The sequence below is a fragment of the Eleutherodactylus coqui genome, chromosome 10, assembly GCF_035609145.1.
Source record: "Eleutherodactylus coqui strain aEleCoq1 chromosome 10, aEleCoq1.hap1, whole genome shotgun sequence".
Lineage (NCBI taxonomy): Eukaryota > Metazoa > Chordata > Amphibia > Anura > Eleutherodactylidae > Eleutherodactylus > Eleutherodactylus coqui.
The window spans coordinates 2,432,273-2,449,934 of NC_089846.1; the positions used below are offsets into that span (position 1 = coordinate 2,432,273).

The 17,662-nt window shown below is 52.1% G+C and overlaps 1 protein-coding gene across 3 annotated transcripts in view; it reads left to right on the forward strand.

The window, feature by feature from the left end:
- ELK1 (ETS transcription factor ELK1) overlaps positions 1 to 17,662 on the forward strand; it is an 82,320-nt gene that overhangs the window by 44,705 nt on the left and 19,953 nt on the right. For all 3 annotated transcript variants that reach the window (XM_066579989.1, XM_066579990.1, XM_066579991.1), the window contains one exon: positions 3,298 to 3,399. In XM_066579989.1, coding sequence (XP_066436086.1) covers positions 3,298 to 3,399 — 102 coding nt within the window. The remainder of the gene's footprint in view (positions 1 to 3,297; positions 3,400 to 17,662) is intronic.

Here is a 17,662-nt window from a genome sequence, read left to right on the forward strand (position 1 = left end):
TGACACGATGGAAGAACCCCCGGGATGCAGATGACCCCAGTGAGGGCGTGGCCGCATGCAGAGGGGTCAGTGACACAACGGAAGGACCCACGGGATGCAGATGACCCCAGTGAGGGCGTGGCCGCATGCAGTGGGGTCAGTGACACGATGGAAGAACCCCCGGGATGCAGATGACCCCAGTGAGGGCGTGGCCGCATGCAGTGGGGTCAGTGACACAATGAAAGGACCCCCGGGATGTAGATGACCCCAGTGAGGGTGTGGCCGCATGCAGCGGTGTCAGTGACACGACGGAAGGACCCCCGGGATGCAGATGACCTGACTGAGGACGTGGTCGCATGCAGCGGGGTCAGGGACACGATGGAAGGACCCCGATAGCAGATGACCCCAGTGAGGATGTGGCGGCATGCAGCAGGGTCAGTGACACGATGAAAGGACCCCTGGTATGCAGATGACCCCTGGTATGCAGATGACCCCAGTGAGGGCACGGCCGCATGCAGAGGGGTCAGTGACACGATGGAAGGACCCCGGGATGCAGATGGACCCCAGTGAGGGCACGGCCGCATGCAGAGGGGTCAGTGACACGATGGAAGGACCCCGGGATGCAGATGACCCCAGTGAGGGCACGGCCGCATGCAGAGGGGTCAGTGACACAATGGAAGGACCCCGGGATGCAGATGACCCCAGTGAGGGCGCGGCCGCATGCAGCGGGGTCAGTGACACGATGGAAGATCCCCGGGATGCAGATAACCTCAGTGAGGGCGCGGCCATATGCAGTAGGGTCAGTGACAAGATGGAAGGACCACTGGCATGCAGATGACCCCAGTGAGGGTGCGGCCGCATGCAGCGGGGTCAGTGACACGATGGAAGGACCACTGGCATGCAGATGACCCCAGTGAGGGCGCGGCCGCATGCAGCGGGGTCAGTGACACAACAGAAGGACCCTGGGATGCAGATGACCCCAGTGAGGATGTGGCGGCATGCAGTGGGGTCAGTGACACGATGGAAGGACCCCCAGAATCCAGACGACCCCAATGAGGGCGCAGCCGCATGCAGCGGGGTCAGTGACATGACGGAAAGACCCCCGGGATGCAGATGACCCCAGTGAGAGCATGGCCGCATGCAGCAGGGTCAGTGACACGATGGAAGGACCCCGGGATGCAGATGACCCCAGTGAGGATGTGGCGGCATGCAGCGGGGTCAGTGACACGACGGAAGGACCCCGGGATGCAGATGACCCCAGTGAGGGCGCGGCCGCATGCAGCGGGGTCAGTGACACGATGGAAGGACCCCGGGATGCAGATGACCCCAGTGAGGACGCGGCGGAAGATGAATGACTCGTCTAACGGAACGGTTGAGTCGCTGCAGCAGAGAACGGAGGAACGACTGCTGTTTAAACCACGCGACTAGCGAACAAATTCTCCTTCATCGTTCAGTCGCCGGCCGCGCTTTACACGGAACATTAATCAATCCTATTCGGATGCTCCAGCGGTTTTTAGTTGCTCCCCTGATGATCCCCCCGCAGCCGCCATGTTGGGGTGTGTTTACACAAACATTTGCGTCTGATTGCGATATGACAAGCGCTTCAATGGGTTAATTTACATGAAGAATCTGTCGTGCGAGATCAAAAAATCCCAGCAGTGCGGTCTATGGGCAATATCGCCATGGGAACCACTGCCCCGCGCCCGGACCGGGACGCCATTTTCATGCGAGCGCGAGTTTGTCTTTAATCTTTCCTACTGAAGCAACGTGCGACTTTCGGTAATGACCAGCGAAGGAAACGAGGTGAAGTCCCGATAAACGGGGAGCGGGAAGCTGAGCGGTCGGACAATACAAGAGGAGACGCCAGAGACCACGCCGATCACAAGAACAGCCCTCTAGCGCCCCCTAGCATGTCATACAGGACTGACGGCAGATAGTGGTGGGTATAGCCCTACTCTGGTACCTGTGGTACTACAGCGCCACTCTGCCTTCCTTCGTGTTATTCTTGTACCTGTAGTCCCACGTTGCTCCCATCACGCGGTAGTGATGATTAACCCTTGCCTTCCCATAAGCTCATGGTATGTAGTGTCAGTCCTGCAGTTTGCATGATCTTCTTAGGGGTGCGGTAACACGGACCGCTTACTAGGGTGCGTTCATAGCAGACGCCTCCCTGGAATTCTGCACCAAAACCTGCGCGACGAACTGCGGATTGTGCTGCGGAATCGCCGGCGGGATGTTAGCAGCGCAAATCTTGGTGCGGAATGTTCCATGGGAGGGGGGGGGGGGCGTCTCCTGCGCTGTTGTGGAATATTCCATCCCGCGTCACGTCTTCTTTTTTTTGACAGTTCCAATTTCACACTATGGCGCAAAAATATGAAGCAGATCGGCCCGACGGCAAAACTGCGCGAGGAAAGACGCGGCTCGTACAGAAGGATAATGCACAACGACTTCACAGCCGTCTGTTTAAACCCTTCTAGCGACCGTGTCGGGCTCTGATCTGTCGTCCACAGCTGCTTCTGGTATCATCTGACGGCCGCGACTTTTATTCGCACGCGCTGCTCTCCCTTTTTTTTGGTCTGACAATGGGATTTTCTCATGCAAGAAAAATGCGATGTGCTGCGACCTACTGTGACGTACTGCATTGTGCTGCCATGTGCTGCCATGTGCTGCGACGTACTGCGATGTGCTGCGACCTACTACGATGTGCCGTGACGTGCTGCAACGTACTGCGATGTGCTGCGACCTACTGCAATGTGCTGCGATGTGCTGCGACCTACTGTGACGTACTGCATTGTGCTACCATGTGCTGCGACGTACTGCAACGTCCTGCGACCTACTGCGATGTGCTGCGACCCACTACGAAGTGCCGTGACGTTCTGCGACATGTTGCAACGTGCTGTGATGTGCTGCGACCTACTGTGACGTACTGCAATGTGCTGCGACATGTTGCGACGTGCTGCAATGTGCTGCGATGTGCTGCGACGCAATAGATTTTTCTCACGAAGCGCACTGCACTCACATAAACGAGGGTCCCGAGTGCGGCATCCGTCCCGGGTGTTTGGACCATCGCCCGTGTAAATACGGCCTTCCCCTGTGTGATGGCCATAGATGGCCGTTACCCACAAGCCTCTTCTGTCCGTTCTTCTACGTACATATCCTTCGCCTATATCGTATCTTGTCATTAACATCCGTGCGCAGCGGCTGAGATGCCCACAGAGAGGCGCCATATATCCCACCGTCCGCACAGGACACGGCGGCAGCGCGAGCGCCGCTCCTCCATGACTGTCGCCGGTAACCCTGCCTACTTCTCTCTTGCAGACGCCTCTACTGCTCACCCCGAGCTCGCTGCCGCCGTCCATCCACTTCTGGAGCACGCTCAGCCCCATCGCTCCTCGCAGTCCTGCTAAGCTGTCCTTCCAGGTAAGGTTCCCGCCGACATGCTGTCCAGGGGGCTGCGGGGCCGGGGGGCCGCAGGAGATCGCAGGCAGAAAACGTCAGGACACGGGGGTCCGTCTCCACGGCCGGATAGATCGTTTACATCCCCGCATCCAGGAAGGATTATCGCCGAGTGTGAACGCTGCCGACGGAACCAGAACGGGAATTGGTTTGCTGCTCAGTTTCTGCATACATAGACCTAAGCGCCGGGTCGTCCGTGTAAACAGGTAGTATCATCCATGAGCGCCGGGTCGTCCGTGTAAACAGGTAGTATCATCCATGAGCGCCGGGTCGTCCGTGTAAACAGGTAGTATCATCCATGAGCGCCGGGTCGTCCGTGTAAACAGGTAGTATCATCCATGAGCGCCGGGTCGTCCGTGTAAACAGGTAGTATCATCCATGAGCGCCGGGTCGTCCGTGTAAACAGGTAGTATCATCCATAATCCGGGATCGTCCGTGTAAACAGGTAGTATCATCCATGAGCGCCGGGTCGTCCGTGTAAACAGGTAGTATCATCCATAATCCGGGATCGTCCGTGTAAACAGGTAGTATCATCCATAATCCGGGATCGTCCGTGTAAACAGGTAGTATCATCCATGAGTGCCGGGTCGTCCGTGTAAACAGGTAGTATCATCCATGAGCGCCGGGTCGTCCGTGTAAACAGGTAGTATCATCCATGAGCGCCGGATCGTCCGTGTAAACAGGTAGTATCATCCATGAGCGCCGGATCGTCTGTGTAAATAGGTAGTATCATCCATGAGCGCCGGGTCGTCCGTGTAAACAGGTAGTATCATCCATGAGCGCCGGGTCGTCCGTGTAAACAGGTAGTATCATCCATGAGCGCCGGGTCGTCCGTGTAAACAGGTAGTATCATCCATGAGCGCCGGGTCGTCCGTGTAAACAGGTAGTATCATCCATGAGCGCCGGGTCGTCCGTGTAAACAGGTAGTATCATCCATAATCCGGGATCGTCCGTGTAAACAGGTAGTATCATCCATGAGCGCCGGGTCGTCCGTGTAAACAGGTAGTATCATCCATAATCCGGGATCGTCCGTGTAAACAGGTAGTATCATCCATAATCCGGGATCGTCCGTGTAAACAGGTAGTATCATCCATGAGTGCCGGGTCGTCCGTGTAAACAGGTAGTATCATCCATGAGCGCCGGGTCGTCCGTGTAAACAGGTAGTATCATCCATGAGCGCCGGATCGTCCGTGTAAACAGGTAGTATCATCCATGAGCGCCGGATCGTCTGTGTAAATAGGTAGTATCATCCATGAGCGCCGGGTCGTCCGTGTAAACAGGTAGTATCATCCATGAGCGCCGGATCGTCCGTGTAAACAGGTAGTATCATCCATGAGCGCCGGGTCGTCCGTATAAACAGGTAGTATCATCCATGAGCGCCGGATCATCCATGTAAACAGGTAGTATCATCCATGAGCGCCGGATCGTCTGTGTAAATAGGTAGTATCATCCATGAGCGCCGGGTCGTCCGTGTAAACAGGTAGTATCATCCATGAGCGCCGGGTCATCCATGTAAACAGTAGTATCATCCATGAGCGCCGGATCGTCCTTGTAAACAGGTAGTATCATCCATGAGCGCCGGGTCGTCTGTGTAGACAGGTAGTATCATCCATGAGCACCGGATCATCCATGTAAACAGGTAGTATCATTCATGAGTGCTGGATCGTCCGTGTAAACAGGTAGTATCATCCATGAGCGCCGGGTCGTCTGTGTAGACAGGTAGTATCATCCATGAGCGCCGGATCATCCATGTAAACAGATAGTATCATCCATGAGCGCCGGATCGTCCGTGTAAACAGGTAGTATCATCCATGAGCGCCGGGTCGTCCGTGTAAACAGGTAGTATCATCCATGAGCGCCGGATCATCCATGTAAACAGGTAGTATCATCCATGAGCGCCGGATCGTCCGTGTAAACAGTAGTATCATCCATGAGCGCCGGATCGTCCGTGTAAACAGGTAGTATCATCCATGAGCGCCGGGTCGTCCGTGTAAACAGGTAGTATCATCCATGAGCGCCGGATCATCCATGTAAACAGGTAGTATCATCCATGAGCGCCGGATCGTCCGTGTAAACAGTAGTATCATCCATGAGCGCCGGATCGTCCGTGTAAACAGATAGTATCATCCATGAGCGTCGGATCGTCCGTGTAAACAGATAGTATCATCCATGAGCGCCGGATCGTCCGTGTAGACAGGTAGTACCATCCATGAGCGCCGGATCGTCCGTGTAGACAGGTAGTACCATCCATGAGCGCCGGATCGTCCGTGTAGACAGGTAGAATCATCCATGAGCGCCGGGTCGTCCGTGTAAGCAGGTAGTATCATCCATGAGCGCCAGATCGTCCATGTAAACAGGTAGTATCATCCATGAGCGCCGTATCGTCCATGTAAACAGGTAGTATCTTCCATGAGCGCTGGGTCGTCCGCGTAAACAAGTAGTATCATCCATGAGTGCCGGATCGTCCGTGGAGACAGGTAGTTTCATCCATGAGCGCCGGATCGTCCGTGTAAACAGGTAGCATCATCCATGAGCGCCGGGTCGTCCGTGTAAACAGGTAGTATCATCCATGAGCGGCGGGTTGTCCGTGTAAACAGGTAGAATCATCCATGAGCGCCGGGTCGTCCGTGTAAACAGGTAGTATCATCCATGAGTGCCGGGTCGTCCATGTAAACAGGTAGTATCATCCATGAGCGCCGGATCATCCATGTAAACAGGTAGCATCATCCATGAGCGCCGGATCGTCCGTGTAAACAGGTAGTATCATCCATGAGCGCCGGGTCGTCCGTGTAAACAGGTAGTATCATGCATGAGCGCCGGATCGTCCGTGTAAACAGGTAGTATCATGCATGAGTGCTGGATCGTCCGTGTAAACAGGTAGTATCATCCATGAGCGCCGGATCGTCCGTGTAAACAGGTAGTATCATCCATGAGCGCCGGATCGTCCGTGTAAACAGGTAGTATCATCCATAAGCGCCGGGTCGTCCATGTAAACAGGTAGTATCATCCATGAGCGCTAGATCGTCCGTGTAAACAGATAGTATCATCCATGAGCGCTGGATCGTCCGTGTAAACAGGTAGTATCATGCGTGAGCACCGGGTCGTCCGTGTAAACAGGTAGTATCATCCGTGAGTGCCGGATCGTCCGTGTAAACAGGTAGTATCATCCATGAGCGCTGGGTCGACACTGTAATCAGGTAGCATCATCCATGAGCGCCGGATCGTCCGTGTAAACAGGTAGTATTATCCATGAGCGCCGGATCGTCCGTGTAAACAGGTAGTAGCATCCATGAGCGCCAAATCTTATATATAAACAGGTAGTATCATCCATGAGTGCCGGATCATCCGTATAAATAGGTAGTACCATCCATGAGTGCCGGATCGTCCGTGTAAACAGGTAGTATCATCCGTGAGCGCCGGGTCGTCCGTATAAACAGGTAGTATCATCCATGAGCGCCGGATCATCCATGTAAACAGGTAGTATCATCCATGAGTGCCGGATCGTCCGTGTAAACAGGTAGTATCATGCATGAGCGCCGGATCGTCCGAGTAAACAGGTAGTATCATCCATGAGTGCCGGGTCGTCCGTGTAAACAGGTAGTAGCATCCATGAGCGCCAAATCTTATATATAAACAGGTAGTATCATCCATGAGCGCCGGGTCGTCCGTGTAGACAGGTAGTATCATCCATGAGCGCCGGATCGTCCTTGTAAACAGGTAGTATCATCCATGAGCGCCGGATCGTCCGTGTAAACAGTAGTATCATCCATGAGCGCCGGATCATCCATGTAAACAGGTAGTATCATCTATGAGCGCCGGATCGTCCGTGTAAACAGTAGTATCATCCATGAGCGCCGGATCATCCATGTAAACAGGTAGTATCATCCATGAGCGCCGAATCATCCGTGTAAACAGATAGTATCATCCATGAGCGTCGGATCGTCCGTGTAAACAGATAGTATCATCCATGAGCGCCGGATCGTCCGTGTAGACAGGTAGAATCATCCATGAGCGCCGGGTCATCCGTGTAAACAGGTAGTATCATCCATGGGCGTCGGATCGTCCATGTAAACAGGTAGTACCATCCATGAGCGCCGGATCGTCCGTGTAGACAGGTAGAATCATCCATGAGCGCCGGGTCGTCCGTGTAAACAGGTAGTATCATCCATGAGCGCCAGATCGTCCGTGTAAACAGGTAGTATCATCCATGAGCGCCAGATCGTCCATGTAAACAGGTAGTATCATCCATGAGCGCCGGATCGTCCATGTAAACAGGTAGTATCTTCCATGAGCGCTGGGTTGTCCGCGTAAACAAGTAGTATCATCCATGAGTGCCGGATCGTCCGTGTAGACAGGTAGTTTCATCCATGAGCGCCGGATCGTCCGTGTAAACAGGTAGCATCATCCATGAGCGCCGGGTCGTCCGTGTAAACAGGTAGTATCATCCATGAGCGCCGGGTCGTCCGTGTAAACAGGTAGAATCATCCATGAGCGCCGGGTCGTCCGTGTAAACAGGTAGTATCATCCATGAGCGCCGGATCATCCATGTAAACAGGTAGTATCATCCATGAGCGCCGGATCATCCATGTAAACAGTAGTATCATCCATGAGCGCCGGATCATCCATGTAAACAGGTAGTATCATCCATGAGCGCCGGATCGTCCGTGTAAACAGGTAGTATCATCCATGAGCGCCGGGTCGTCCGTGTAAACAGGTAGTATCATCCATGAGCGCCGAATCATCCATGTAAACAGGTAGTATCATCCATGAGCGCCGGATCGTCCGTGTAAACAGTAGTATCATCCATGAGCGCCGGATCGTCCGTGTAAATAGATAGTATCATCCATGAGCGTCGGATCGTCCGTGTAAACAGATAGTATCATCCATGAGCGCCGGATCGTCCGTGTAGACAGGTAGTACCATCCATGAGCGCCGGATCGTCCGTGTAGACAGGTAGTACCATCCATGAGCGCCGGATCGTCCGTGTAGACAGGTAGAATCATCCATGAGCGCCGGGTCGTCCGTGTAAACAGGTAGTATCATCCATGAGCGCCAGATCGTCCATGTAAACAAGTAGTATCATCCATGAGCGCCGTATCGTCCATGTAAACAGGTAGTATCTTCCATGAGCGCTGGGTCGTCCGCGTAAACAAGTAGTATCATCCATGAGTGCCGGATCGTCCGTGTAGACAGGTAGTTTCATCCATGAGCGCCGGATCGTCCGTGTAAACAGGTAGCATCATCCATGAGCGCCGGGTCGTCCGTGTAAACAGGTAGTATCATCCATGAGCGCCGGGTTGTCCATGTAAACAGGTAGCATCATCCATGAGCGCCGGATCGTCCGTGTAAACAGGTAGTATCATCCATGAGCGCCGGGTCGTCCGTGTAAACAGGTAGTATCATGCATGAGCGCCGGATCGTCCGTGTAAACAGGTAGTATCATCCATGAGTGCTGGATCGTCCGTGTAAACAGGTAGTATCATCCATGAGCGCCGGATCGTCCGTGTAAACAGGTAGTATCATCCATGAGCGCCGGATCGTCCGTGTAAACAGTAGTATCATCCATTAGCGCCGGATCATCCATGTAAACAGGTAGTATCATCCATGAGCGCCGGATCATCCATGTAAACAGTAGTATCATCCATGAGCGCCGGATCATCCATGTAAACAGGTAGTATCATCCATGAGCGTCGGGTCGTCCATGTAAACAGGTAGTATCATCCATGAGCGCTAGATCGTCCGTGTAAACAGATAGTATCATCCATGAGCGCTGGATCGTCCGTGTAAGCAGGTAGTATCATCCATGAGCGCCGGATCGTCCGTGTAAACAGGTAGTATTATCCATGAGCGCCGGATCGTCCGTGTAAACAGGTAGTAGCATCCATGAGCGCCAAATCTTATATATAAACAGGTAGTATCATCCATGAGTGCCGGATCATCCGTATAAATAGGTAGTACCATCCATGAGTGCCGGATCGTCCGTGTAAACAGGTAGTATCATCCGTGAGCGCCGGGTCGTCCGTATAAACAGGTAGTATCATCCATGAGTGCCGGATCGTCCGTGTAAACAGGTAGTATCATGCATGAGCGCCGGATCGTCCGAGTAAACAGGTAGTATCATCCATGAGTGCCGGGTCGTCCGTGTAAACAGGTAGTAGCATCCATGAGCGCCAAATCTTATATATAAACAGGTAGTATCATCCATGAGCGCCGGGTCGTCCGTGTAGACAGGTAGTATCATCCATGAGCGCCGGATCGTCCTTGTAAACAGGTAGTATCATCCATGAGCGCCGGATCGTCCGTGTAAACAGTAGTATCATCCATGAGCGCCGGATCATCCATGTAAACAGGTAGTATCATCTATGAGCGCCGGATCGTCCGTGTAAACAGTAGTATCATCCATGAGCGCCGGATCATCCATGTAAACAGGTAGTATCATCCATGAGCGCCGGATCATCCATGTAAACAGGTAGTATCATTCATGAGCGCCGAATCATCCGTGTAAACAGATAGTATCATCCATGAGCGTCGGATCGTCCGTGTAAATAGATAGTATCATCCATGAGCGCCGGATCGTCCGTGTAGACAGGTAGAATCATCCATGAGCGCCGGGTCATCCGTGTAAACAGGTAGTATCATCCATGGGCGTCGGATCGTCCATGTAAACAGGTAGTACCATCCATGAGCGCCGGATCGTCCGTGTAGACAGGTAGAATCATCCATGAGCGCCGGGTCGTCCGTGTAAACAGGTAGTATCATCCATGAGCGCCAGATCGTCCGTGTAAACAGGTAGTATCATCCATGAGCGCCAGATCGTCCATGTAAACAGGTAGTATCATCCATGAGCGCCGGATCGTCCATGTAAACAGGTAGTATCTTCCATGAGCGCTGGGTCGTCCGCGTAAACAAGTAGTATCATCCATGAGCGCCGGATCGTCCGTGTAGACAGGTAGTTTCATCCATGAGCGCCGGATCGTCCATGTAAACAGGTAGTATCATCCATGAGCGCCGGATTGTCCGTGTAAACAGGTAGTATCATCCATGAGCGCCGGATCATCAATGTAAACAGTTAGCATCATCCATGAGCGCCAGATCGTCCGTGTAAACAGGTAGTATCATTCATGAGCGCGGGATCATCCATGTAAACAGGTAGTATCATCCATGAGCGCCGGGTCGTCCGTGTAAACAGGTAGTATCATGCATGAGCGCCGGATCGTCCGTGTAAACAGGTAGTATCATCCATGAGCGCCGAATATTATATATAAACAGTTAGTATCATCCATGAGTGCCGGATAGTCCGTGTAAACAGGTAGTATCATCCGTGAGCGCCGGGTCGTCCGTATAAACAGGTAGTATCATCCATGAGCGTCGGATCGTTCGTATAAACAGGTAGTATCATCCATGAGCGCCGGGTCGTCCATGTAAACACGTAGTATCATGCATGAGCGCCGGATCATCCAAGTAAACAGGTAGTATCATCCATGAGTGCCGGGTCGACACTGTAATCAGGTAGCATCATCCATGAGCGCCGGATCGTCCGTGTAAACAGGTAGTAGCATCCATGAGCGCCAAATCTTATATATAAACAGGTAGTATCATCCATGAGCGCCAAATCTTATATATAAACAGGTAGTATCATCCATGAGTGCCGGGTCGTCCGTATAAACAGGTAGTATCATCCATGAGCGTCGGATCGTTCGTATAAACAGGTAGTATCATCCATGAGTGCCGGATCGTCCGTGTAAACAGGTAGTATCATCCATGAGCTCCGGATCATCCGTATAAACAGGTAGTATCATCCATGAGTGCCGGATCGTCCGTGTAAACAGGTAGTATCATCTATGAGCGCCGGATCGTCCGTGTAAACAGGTAGTATCATGCATGAGTGACGGGTCGTCCGTGTAAACAGGTAGTATCATCTATGAGCGCCGGATCGTCCGTGTAAACAGGTAGTATCATCCATGAGCGCCGGGTCGTCCATGTAAACAGGTAGTATTATCCATGAGCGCCGGATCATCCATGTAAATAGGTAGCATCATCCATGAGCGCCGGATCGTCCGTGTAAACAGGTAGTATCATCCATGAGCGCCGGATCGTCCGTGTAGACAGGTAGAATCATCCATGAGCGCCGGGTCGTCCGTGTAGACAAGTAGTATCATCCATGAGCGCCGGATCATCCATGTAAATAGGTAGCATCGTCCATGAGCGCCGGATCGTCCGTATAAACAGGTAATATCATCCATGAGCGCCAAATCTTATATATAAACAGGTAGTATCATCCATGAGTGCCGGATCGTCCGTGTAAACAGGTAGTATCATCCGTGAGCGCCGAGTCGTCCGTGTAAACAGGTAGTATCATCCATGAGCGCCGGGTCGTCCATGTAAACACGTAGTATCATGCATGAGCGCCGGGTCATCCGAGTAAACAGGTAGTATCATCCATGAGTGCCGGGTCGACACTGTAATCAGGTAGCATCATCCATGAGCGCCGGATCGTCCGTGTAAACAGGTAGTAGCATCCATGAGCGCCAAATCTTATATATAAACAGGTAGTATCATCCATGAGCGCCGGGTCGTCCGTGTAAACAGGTAGTATCATCCATGAGCTCCGGATCATCCGTATAAACAGATAGTATCATCCATGAGTGCCGGATCGTCCGTGTAAACAGGTAGTATCATCCATGAGCGCCGGATCATCCGAGTAAACAGGTAGTATCATCCATGAGTGCCGGGTCGACACTGTAATCAGGTAGCATCATCCATGAGCGCCGGATCGTCCGTGTAAACAGGTAGAATCATCCATGAGCGTCGGGTCGTCCGTGTAAACAGGTAGTATTATCCATGAGCGCCGGGTCGTCCATGTAAACAGGTAGTATTATCCATGAGCGCCGGATCATCCATGTAAACAGGTAGCATCATCCATGAGCGCCGGATCGTCCGTGTAAACAGGTAGTATCATCCATGAGCGCCGGATCGTCCGTGTAGACAGGTAGAATCATCCATGAGCGCCGGGTCGTCCGTGTAGACAGGTAGTATCATCCATGAGCGCCGGATCGTCCGAGTAAACAGGTAGTATCATCCATGAGTGCCGTGTCGTCCGTGTAAACAGGTAGTAGCATCCATGAGCGCCAAATCTTATATATAAACAGGTAGTATCATCCATGAGCGCCGGGTCGTCCGTGTAGACAGGTAGTATCATCCATGAGCGCCGGATCGTCCTTGTAAACAGGTAGTATCATCCATGAGCGCCGGATCGTCCGTGTAAACAGTAGTATCATCCATGAGCGCCGGATCATCCATGTAAACAGGTAGTATCATCTATGAGCGCCGGATCGTCCGTGTAAACAGTAGTATCATCCATGAGCGCCGGATCATCCATGTAAACAGGTAGTATCATCCATGAGCGCCGAATCATCCGTGTAAACAGATAGTATCATCCATGAGCGTCGGATCGTCCGTGTAAACAGATAGTACCATCCATGAGCGCCGGATCGTCCGTGTAGACAGGTAGAATCATCCATGAGCGCCGGGTCATCCGTGTAAACAGGTAGTATCATCCATGGGCGTCGGATCGTCCATGTAAACAGGTAGTACCATCCATGAGCGCCGGATCGTCCGTGTAGACAGGTAGAATCATCCATGAGCGCCGGGTCGTCCGTGTAAACAGGTAGTATCATCCATGAGCGCCGGATCGTTCGTATAAACAGGTAGTATCATCCATGAGTGCCGGGTCGTCCATGTAAACACGTAGTATCATGCATGAGCGCCGGGTCATCCGAGTAAACAGGTAGTATCATCCATGAGTGCCGGGTCGACACTGTAATCAGGTAGCATCATCCATGAGCGCCGGATCGTCCGTGTAAACAGGTAGTAGCATCCATGAGCGCCAAATCTTATATATAAACAGGTAGTATCATCCATGAGCGCCGGGTCGTCCGTGTAAACAGGTAGTATCATCCATGAGCTCCGGATCATCCGTATAAACAGATAGTATCATCCATGAGTGCCGGATCGTCCGTGTAAACAGGTAGTATTATCCATGAGCGCCGGATCATCCATGTAAACAGGTAGCATCATCCATGAGCGCCGGATCGTCCGTGTAAACAGGTAGTATCATCCATGAGCGCCGGATCGTCCGTGTAGACAGGTAGAATCATCCATGAGCGCCGGGTCGTCCGTGTAGACAGGTAGTATCATCCATGAGCGCCGGATCGTCCGAGTAAACAGGTAGTATCATCCATGAGTGCCGGGTCGTCCGTGTAAACAGGTAGTAGCATCCATGAGCGCCAAATCTTATATATAAACAGGTAGTATCATCCATGAGCGCCGGGTCGTCCGTGTAGACAGGTAGTATTATCCATGAGCGCCGGATCGTCCTTGTAAACAGGTAGTATCATCCATGAGCGCCGGATCGTCCGTGTAAACAGTAGTATCATCCATGAGCGCCGGATCATCCATGTAAACAGGTAGTATCATCTATGAGCGCCGGATCGTCCGTGTAAACAGTAGTATCATCCATGAGCGCCGGATCATCCATGTAAACAGGTAGTATCATCCATGAGCGCCGAATCATCCGTGTAAACAGATAGTATCATCCATGAGCGTCGGATCGTCCGTGTAAACAGATAGTATCATCCATGAGCGCCGGATCGTCCGTGTAGACAGGTAGAATCATCCATGAGCGCCGGGTCATCCGTGTAAACAGGTAGTATCATCCATGGGCGTCGGATCGTCCATGTAAACAGGTAGTACCATCCATGAGCGCCGGATCGTCCGTGTAGACAGGTAGAATCATCCATGAGCGCCGGGTCGTCCGTGTAAACAGGTAGTATCATCCATGAGCGCCAGATCGTCCGTGTAAACAGGTAGTATCATCCATGAGCGCCAGATCGTCCATGTAAACAGGTAGTATCATCCATGAGCGCCGGATCGTCCATGTAAACAGGTAGTATCTTCCATGAGCGCTGGGTTGTCCGCGTAAACAAGTAGTATCATCCATGAGTGCCGGATCGTCCGTGTAGACAGGTAGTTTCATCCATGAGCGCCGGATCGTCCGTGTAAACAGGTAGCATCATCCATGAGCGCCGGGTCGTCCGTGTAAACAGGTAGTATCATCCATGAGCGCCGGGTCGTCCGTGTAAACAGGTAGAATCATCCATGAGCGCCGGGTCGTCCGTGTAAACAGGTAGTATCATCCATGAGTGCCGGGTCGTCCATGTAAACAGGTAGTATCATCCATGAGCGCCGGATCATCCATGTAAACAGGTAGCATCATCCATGAGCGCCGGATCGTCCGTGTAAACAGGTAGTATCATCCATGAGCGCCGGGTCGTCCGTGTAAACAGGTAGTATCATTCATGAGCGCCGGATCGTCCGTGTAAACAGTAGTATCATCCATTAGCGCCGGATCATCCATGTAAACAGGTAGTATCATCCATGAGCGCCGGATCATCCATGTAAACAGTAGTATCATCCATGAGCGCCGGATCATCCATGTAAACAGGTAGTATCATCCATGAGCGCCGGATCGTCCGTGTAAACAGGTAGTATCATCCATGAGCGCCGGGTCGTCCGTGTAAACAGGTAGTATCATCCATGAGCGCCGAATCATCCATGTAAACAGGTAGTATCATCCATGAGCGCCGGATCGTCCGTGTAAACAGTAGTATCATCCATGAGCGCCGGATCGTCCGTGTAAATAGATAGTATCATCCATGAGCGTCGGATCGTCCGTGTAAACAGATAGTATCATCCATGAGCGCCGGATCGTCCGTGTAGACAGGTAGTACCATCCATGAGCGCCGGATCGTCCGTGTAGACAGGTAGTACCATCCATGAGCGCCGGATCGTCCGTGTAGACAGGTAGAATCATCCATGAGCGCCGGGTCGTCCGTGTAAACAGGTAGTATCATCCATGAGCGCCAGATCGTCCATGTAAACAAGTAGTATCATCCATGAGCGCCGTATCGTCCATGTAAACAGGTAGTATCTTCCATGAGCGCTGGGTCGTCCGCGTAAACAAGTAGTATCATCCATGAGTGCCGGATCGTCCGTGTAGACAGGTAGTTTCATCCATGAGCGCCGGATCGTCCGTGTAAACAGGTAGCATCATCCATGAGCGCCGGGTCGTCCGTGTAAACAGGTAGTATCATCCATGAGCGCCGGGTTGTCCATGTAAACAGGTAGCATCATCCATGAGCGCCGGATCGTCCGTGTAAACAGGTAGTATCATCCATGAGCGCCGGGTCGTCCGTGTAAACAGGTAGTATCATGCATGAGCGCCGGATCGTCCGTGTAAACAGGTAGTATCATCCATGAGTGCTGGATCGTCCGTGTAAACAGGTAGTATCATCCATGAGCGCCGGATCGTCCGTGTAAACAGGTAGTATCATCCATGAGCGCCGGATCGTCCGTGTAAACAGGTAGTATCATCCATAAGCGTCGGGTCGTCCATGTAAACAGGTAGTATCATCCATGAGCGCTAGATCGTCCGTGTAAACAGATAGTATCATCCATGAGCGCTGGATCGTCCGTGTAAGCAGGTAGTATCATCCATGAGCGCTGGGTCGACACTGTAATCAGGTAGCATCATCCCTGAGCGCCGGATCGTCCGTGTAAACAGGTAGTATTATCCATGAGCGCCGGATCGTCCGTGTAAACAGGTAGTAGCATCCATGAGCGCCAAATCTTATATATAAACAGGTAGTATCATCCATGAGTGCCGGATCATCCGTATAAATAGGTAGTACCATCCATGAGTGCCGGATCGTCCGTGTAAACAGGTAGTATCATCCGTGAGCGCCGGGTCGTCCGTATAAACAGGTAGTATCATCCATGAGTGCCGGATCGTCCGTGTAAACAGGTAGTATCATGCATGAGCGCCGGATCGTCCGAGTAAACAGGTAGTATCATCCATGAGTGCCGGGTCGTCCGTGTAAACAGGTAGTAGCATCCATGAGCGCCAAATCTTATATATAAACAGGTAGTATCATCCATGAGCGCCGGGTCGTCCGTGTAGACAGGTAGTATCATCCATGAGCGCCGGATCGTCCTTGTAAACAGGTAGTATCATCCATGAGCGCCGGATCGTCCGTGTAAACAGTAGTATCATCCATGAGCGCCGGATCATCCATGTAAACAGGTAGTATCATCTATGAGCGCCGGATCGTCCGTGTAAACAGTAGTATCATCCATGAGCGCCGGATCATCCATGTAAACAGGTAGTATCATTCATGAGCGCCGAATCATCCGTGTAAACAGATAGTATCATCCATGAGCGTCGGATCGTCCGTGTAAATAGATAGTATCATCCATGAGCGCCGGATCGTCCGTGTAGACAGGTAGAATCATCCATGAGCGCCGGGTCATCCGTGTAAACAGGTAGTATCATCCATGGGCGTCGGATCGTCCATGTAAACAGGTAGTACCATCCATGAGCGCCGGATCGTCCGTGTAGACAGGTAGAATCATCCATGAGCGCCGGGTCGTCCGTGTAAACAGGTAGTATCATCCATGAGCGCCAGATCGTCCGTGTAAACAGGTAGTATCATCCATGAGCGCCAGATCGTCCATGTAAACAGGTAGTATCATCCATGAGCGCCGGATCGTCCATGTAAACAGGTAGTATCTTCCATGAGCGCTGGGTCGTCCGCGTAAACAAGTAGTATCATCCATGAGCGCCGGATCGTCCGTGTAGACAGGTAGTTTCATCCATGAGCGCCGGATCGTCCATGTAAACAGGTAGTATCATCCATGAGCGCCGGATTGTCCGTGTAAACAGGTAGTATCATCCATGAGCGCCGGATCATCAATGTAAACAGTTAGCATCATCCATGAGCGCCAGATCGTCCGTGTAAACAGGTAGTATCATTCATGAGCGCGGGATCATCCATGTAAACAGGTAGTATCATCCATGAGCGCCGGGTCGTCCGTGTAAACAGGTAGTATCATGCATGAGCGCCGGATCGTCCGTGTAAACAGGTAGTATCATCCATGAGCGCCGAATATTATATATAAACAGTTAGTATCATCCATGAGTGCCGGATAGTCCGTGTAAACAGGTAGTATCATCCGTGAGCGCCGGGTCGTCCGTATAAACAGGTAGTATCATCCATGAGCGTCGGATCGTTCGTATAAACAGGTAGTATCATCCATGAGCGCCGGGTCGTCCATGTAAACACGTAGTATCATGCATGAGCGCCGGATCATCCAAGTAAACAGGTAGTAT